The 6,348-nt window shown below is 52.1% G+C and overlaps 1 protein-coding gene across 1 annotated transcript in view; it reads left to right on the top strand.

The window, feature by feature from the left end:
* The window catches only part of PAXIP1 (PAX interacting protein 1), a 50,522-nt gene that overhangs the window by 40,277 nt on the left and 3,897 nt on the right, over nucleotides 1–6,348 (top strand). Inside the window, exons 17-19 of the mRNA XM_014586031.2 lie at nucleotides 1–16; nucleotides 1,938–2,106; nucleotides 4,883–4,983. Of these exons, the coding sequence (XP_014441517.1) occupies nucleotides 1–16; nucleotides 1,938–2,106; nucleotides 4,883–4,983 (286 nt within the window). The remainder of the gene's footprint in view (nucleotides 17–1,937; nucleotides 2,107–4,882; nucleotides 4,984–6,348) is intronic.

Raw genomic sequence — 6,348 nt, 5'->3', positions numbered from 1 at the left:
TCAGCAGTACATCAAGGTGACGGGGCAGCTGCCTCGTGGGACGGCGGGAGTGTGCTCCCTTCAGGGAGCGGCTGGGCGCACTGGCATGTCGGAGCGGGGTCTGGCCGTGACAGGCTTTATCATGCATGTTCACGACATGCTTTTAGTAGCCTGCATAGTAATTACGTCACTAAGTTGTCAGTGCTGCCTGCCGTGTCCTACCCCAGTGCTCGCTTCCTTGCTAGTGGAACAGCACGACCGAGCTGTGCGGGCCGAGAGCCGCGTTCACGGCCGTGTGGACACCCACAAGGCTGTCAATGCCATCTCCAGGAAGACCTGGCTAGGTGGGGCTTCGCCTCTCCAGGTCTCTGAGCAAAGCAGTCTAGCCAGGGTTATCTTTCTGGGCGGGGTGAGGTGCGGGGCTACTGAATTTGCTTAGATAAATGGGAACAGGATTTTACATGCGCTTTGTGAAATAGCCAAAGGGATGATGGGGTTTTATTTATTTATTGACTTACTTATTTTAAGTGGATTTGTTTCTCCCCACGAGACAGAAAGGGCGGGTAGGTAGCCCAGCATGGTCTTAACACGGTGCAGTCCTCCCCACCCTCGCCCCACTGGCCCTCCAGCGACCAGTGTGTCCTGGACCTGAACCCTAAATCGACCACGGTCCCAGCATTGCAAGGCAGTGCCCCCCTCGTGCCACCACAGCTCGGCCTGCACTTACCGGTGTGGTACAGGGCTAAGAGTGTTACCTTGCGGGGCCAGCAGGTGGTGTAGTGGTTGGGGTTCTGGACTCCCATATGGCCGACCACAGTTTGAGTCCTGAACCCAGCAACTTGAAAATCACGCCGTGTGTGTGCCCAAAGTCCTAGGAGGAGAGTGGAGGAGAAGGGATGGTAGCGTGGCCATCTGCCTTGGGGGGTGATTTCTCACTTCCCCTTTCACCGTCTTCCTCTGCCTCCAGTGAGTGCATGCGCCCTATGGCAAAAGCGGTGTCGTGTTAGGATGCTGTGTTTTGCTCCTGTCACTGTGTGTGGTAGAGGGCACATACGTTCACCAGAGAGAGGGAGGGGGAAGCACCCCCATGTCCCCACACACGGTCCCACCACAGCCCTTCTCGCCCACCTCTCCTTCCTTTCCGGTCTTTTTTTTTTTTTTTTTGAGAGATATTTGCTATAAGGGGCGTGCACTCACCAGAAAGAGAGAGACAGAGAGGCAGAAAGCGAGAAATCACCCCCCGGGGGGATGGCCACGCCACAGTTCCTTCTCCATTCTCCTCTTGGGATCCTGGGCACACACACACGCCCGCCTGGCGGGAGTTTAAGCCACCGGGTCCAGGACTCGAACTGCGGTTAACTATGTGAGAGTCCACTGACATAGCCATTATGCCAACTGCTGGTCCTGTAACTAGTATATTTCTTGTGCTGCCAGGCCTGGGACTCAAAATGTGCAGCCGGCCATGTGGGACTGGTCTACTTCTATTCATTGTTTTTAAGGAAAAGGAATGACCACAGTGCTGCCTTATAAACAGCACAACCTGGTTTTTCCACGTCCAAGTACGAGTGTAGTTGCCAGCAGGTCCCTCCTCACTGGCTCTGTCTCGGCCAGTTGGTGCGCAGTGCGTGAGGACGAGGTGGCGTGCAGAGGCTCCTCCGCCAGGCCTCCGCGCAGGCCGAGCCTGTGGAGGCGTGCTGGGAAGAGAACTGCATTGCTCTTGCACCTTTCACTTGCGCGAATCGATGTGTCCGCCTGATGGAGAAGTCAGGTCTGAGTCTCGGTTCACGTGCAGCCGGCTGCAGGAGCTGGAATTCTGTAGTCTCGAGGTCGGCTTTGTCCTCTGTGGCTGGGAATTGCCTTGGTAACCCTGTCCTGAAGTGGTGTCCGCCTGTCATGCCGTGTGGACCTGACCCCGGGGCTGTCCACGTTCTCACCTCTGACTGTGTTTGTGACTCTAGAAGCTCTACATCCTCGGAGGCGAGGTTGCCGAGTCTGCCCAGAAGTGCACACACCTCATCGCCAGCAAGGTGACGCGCACCGTCAAGTTCCTGACGGCCATCTCTGTCGTGAAGCACATAGTGACGCCGGAGTGGCTGGAGGAGTGCTTCAAGTGTCAGAAGTTCATCGGTCAGTAGCAGCAGCCGGGCCGCGGCCATGGCCGGGCATCAGTCTGCGGCTGGGCCGCTGGCACGTGGTCAGGCAGATGGTTGGGTTCTGCTCAGGCCCTGGTCCGTGTGTCCATCCTGCCGGTGCTGCCCACTACCCCAAGTACTGTAGCTTCCGAACGTCCCAGGGTCTGTCTTGGTCCTCTGACTGGTCTTCCCTTCAGTGTGGACGTGGCTGTTCTGGGCCTTTTGCCTGTTCGTAATAAACTTGAGTTTATTGATAATGCAGTAATTTATTTTTATAAAGAGGTGTTTAAAAATAGTTCATTTTGATAGTTTATATTTTCAGGTTTTTCTTGAAATTTCTCAAGAGATTATTGGCTTAGCTTATTCTTTCTAGCAGTTAGTACCTGAAATTCTGTTTCCTGATTCATTTATGACTTTTACTCATCTTCACCTTTTTAAAAATTTTTAAAAATCGGTTTGGCTTTTTTCCTTTATTTATTTATTTATTTTTGGAGGAGCGTGATTTTGGAATTTTGTATTTCTATTTCATTTACATAAAGTTTGGGATGCTGATGCCATAGAAGCCACTTTCTGGAATACCTGTGTTGTCTGTGCTTCTGTGAGATGTGTACCTCTCCCCACAGACCTCTACCCAGTTAACACAACCCTGTCACTCCTTTTAAGCAACCGGACTGGGGGCCAGCAGGTGGCATGGTGGCTAAGGGCACTGGACTCCCACATGGCCGACCATGGTTCTAGTCCTGGACCAAGAGGCTTGCTTTCTCACTTTCCTTTTCTCTCTCTCTGTTCTTCTCTGGTCAAATTTAAATAAATAAATAATTTATACAATAATTATTTAAAAAGAAAAGCACACCCCGAATGGTGGCGCCCTGCCCTTGACAGGTTGCCTCAGCTGCTCGCTTCTTTCTCCAGCACATTCTCCATCACGGACCAGTTCTCAGCAGCTCCTCAGCATCCCGCTCCAAGGCGAGTCAGCCTGGATTTTTGCCCTGGAAGTGAAGGTTTCCAACCTGTCCCTTCACGTGAATGTGTCATCTTGTTTATTTTGGACTCCCACACCTCTCCAGTATTTAGTCATTCTTATCTTCTTGCACTTGAAAATGTACAGTGGCCTTAGGTGACAGTGGGGGACAGCGGGTGGACCTCTTGTCTAGCCATCGGTGGGTAGGTCGTCATGCTGTGGTGATGGCCGCTCTTGCCCGGCTCGGGCCTGGCCTGTGCACCAGAGCCGTTGGTAGTCTTTAAAGCATGTTAGAGAAGAGCGAGGGCGAGAGCAGGCATGCAGCCCCCGGCTTGTGGTATGGCCCCTGGCTGCCCGGTGAGGCTCCTGCCTGTTCTCTGCTTTCGGCAAATGCGTAGGCCATTGGTCCGAGCCATCCTCGGGCCACATGTCATGATGGAGTGGAGAAGGCCACATGCTCTCCTGAGCATGAGGCCCCCTCATAGGAGGACGACAACTTCCTGATCTTAAGTTTGGACAGGTTTCTTAAAATGCCGCTCTGGAAACCCGTAAGTTGCACATGGTCAGGAGTGGGCCCAGCCACAGTGGTGCATGCTGGTGGGTGCTACTGCCCCAGAGCCGAGACTGCATGGGAGGCCTAGGCTCGGCACTCAGCCAGTGTAGGCAGCACTGCAGCTGCTCGGGGCCGAGGCAGGACTGGCGTGTGAGGCCCGCCCGAGGCACACCTCACACATGGTTGGAAAGGTGTCAAAGCCTTTCCCCTACGTGGTAGTGGTGGTGCCACTCCAGGGGCTGAGGCAGGAGGGCTGAGGATTAGCAAGACCCCGTTTAAAACACATCGCAAGTCTTCAGAAACTGGTAAAACTATCCTTTTTATATTGCTGCTGTATACTTTTCTTTTAGAAAAGAATTACTTAATTTTATTATCGTTATTTTAATTTGCTGTAGGGTACGTGTGCTCACCAGAGAAAGACAGAGAGAGGGAAATGAGAAAGCAAGCCACCAGGTCTGGGGCTTGAACCTCAGTGGAGTCCAGTGCTTTAACCACCACGCCACCTGCTGGCCTCACTTTTTGTAAGGGCTTTTTCCTTTCTGCGGTAGTGCCTGCCAGAGGCGTCAGTTGGGAGCATTCTGCACAGGGCGTGGGCCTGCCACAATCCGCTTGCTCTAGGCCCAGCCCGACCGGCCGAATCTCAGGCACTTGCACATGTGCCTAGTGTGTTATGGACCGACCAGGCCAGGGTCTGGAGCGATAGTCACTATGTGGGACCGGCCTGTTGGGCTATGTGTTTCCATTGCTCCGTGGAGCCGGCCCTATACCCTTTTACGTGTTGAAAAAATGCAGTTTTGATGAGTAAGGAGGTTGGTAAATTCCTCCAAGTGATTCTTAGCTAATTCATTCTCAAGTCCTTCAAAGCACTGAGGAATTGGTCATTATGTACACCGTTGGGAATGATGGCCACCTACAGCTGGTCACCCTCAGGCTGGACTTCTGGGGTCTGTGGGGGTGGAGCAGTACATGGTGCAGCCACCCAGGAGCACCCTTAGCTTTCAGGACCTTGTCAAGAAAGTGTGTGGCCCGAGGGTAACTACCCCGCACCTAGAGGGCAGAGTACCTGTCTGTCTCTTTGGCGGCTGCTCTTTGGTGGAAGTAAATGAAATAAAGGGAGACACAGTACCCATGGAAGGTGGTGCGGTAAAGGTAGCCAGAGTGACACAGACCCAAGCCAGGGGGGGCCAGGGCCCGCCCCGCCCCTGCTCCTGCCCCCCCCACTCCCGCTTTTCTCAGAGGGCGCCTTTGTGTTTGCAGATGAGCAGAACTACACCCTCCGGGACGCCGAGGCGGAAGTGCTTTTCTCGTTCAGTTTGGAGGAGTCCTTGAAACGGGCGCACGTTTCTCCACTCTTCAAGGTGCGCTTTAGGGGGAGGTGCTTGTCAGTCCCAGCAGACAGCGCGGCCGGCTGAGGGTGGCTACGTGCAGCACCAGGAGCAGAGCTCGCCTGTCTGTGTCATGGCTCGCCCTCCTGGGACGTCAGCACTGGGGGCCTCGCTCGGGGACTGTGGGACACCTCCAGGGGACCTCACTTTACAATGCATTTTAAAAATCAATACGGAATTGAGTAGGTCAGCTAGGTTCACTGCAGAAATGTTTGTGAGAAAGTTAATTAAAAGAAACATAAGCTCATTTTTGTGCTTTTAACAAATCTTGGAGGACTTGGCTTAACACTGTTTTCCGTAAATGTGTGCTTAGCTAGAGAGGGTATTGGGAAATATTACCTGAATGGCAGCATAAATAATTTTGAGCTAAGGGTTTAAAAAATTTGCTAGAAAAGATATGTGGAACGTTGGGATAAAAAGTAAATCAATAAAGATAATCTGTTCTTTGAATGTCTTCAGGAGCCAGCGTAGGAATTAGAGATGACCTGTAGTACTGAGTTAAGGTGTATCTCACCTAAAATGGTCAGAGTGTTTTAAATGTTTTTTTTTTTTTCCCTGTGAGCAATCTAAAACAAAATAGTATTTTGTGGTATATCCAAAGAAAAAGCTTGTTAGAGAATAAAATCTTTTTTTGGCCATAGGGTGCATGTGCGTTTGTTTTGTTTTGTTTTGTGTTTGTGGTGCTTTTTTTTTTCCCCATAGGGTGCAAGTGCTTGCCAGAAATACAGAGAGAGACATTGAGAGAGAAAGTGAGAAATCACACCCCCCCCGGGGGGAATGGCCACACTACAGTCTTCTCTAGTCTCCTCTTAGGATGCTGGGCATGCACACACACCCGGTGTGGTTTTCAAGGCTCCAGGGCCGGGACTCGATCTGCACTCTGCCCTGCAGTGTGAGAGTCCCACCCCTTAACCACTACGTCACCTGCTGGCACTAAGAATTAATGTCGACTTTTTAAGAGGTCTCACTATAGGGAGCATGCTCTCGCCAGAAAGGCAGAGACAGACAGACAGAAAGTGAGAAGTCACCCCCGGGGGATGGCTGCGCCGCAGTCCCTTCTCCATTCTCCTCACGGGATCTCAGGCACGCACGCACACGCGCCCAAGAGCTAATCTGAATCGTCGTATCATTCATTTCCTTTTCTGTCTGAGATCAAATAATATACAAAGCACTTCAAAGGGTTTGCGCATACGTGGGATCAAGTTTCGTTGATCTTGATGCAGAAAGTCTTGAACTTCATGATCATTTTTTTCATAATCTGCCTTTTTTGCGAGCGTTTTGGAGAGCAGCTGGAAGAGAGGGGTGCAGGCAGGGCGGGGCGCGGCAGGCGCGGCTGGC

This window comes from Tupaia chinensis, unplaced genomic scaffold (genome assembly GCF_000334495.1).
Source record: "Tupaia chinensis unplaced genomic scaffold, TupChi_1.0 Scaffold000110_1, whole genome shotgun sequence".
NCBI classification, from domain to species: Eukaryota; Metazoa; Chordata; class Mammalia; order Scandentia; family Tupaiidae; genus Tupaia; species Tupaia belangeri.
The sequence above is the reverse complement of the archived record's forward strand: the minus strand, read 5'-3'. Positions and strand labels throughout refer to the sequence as shown.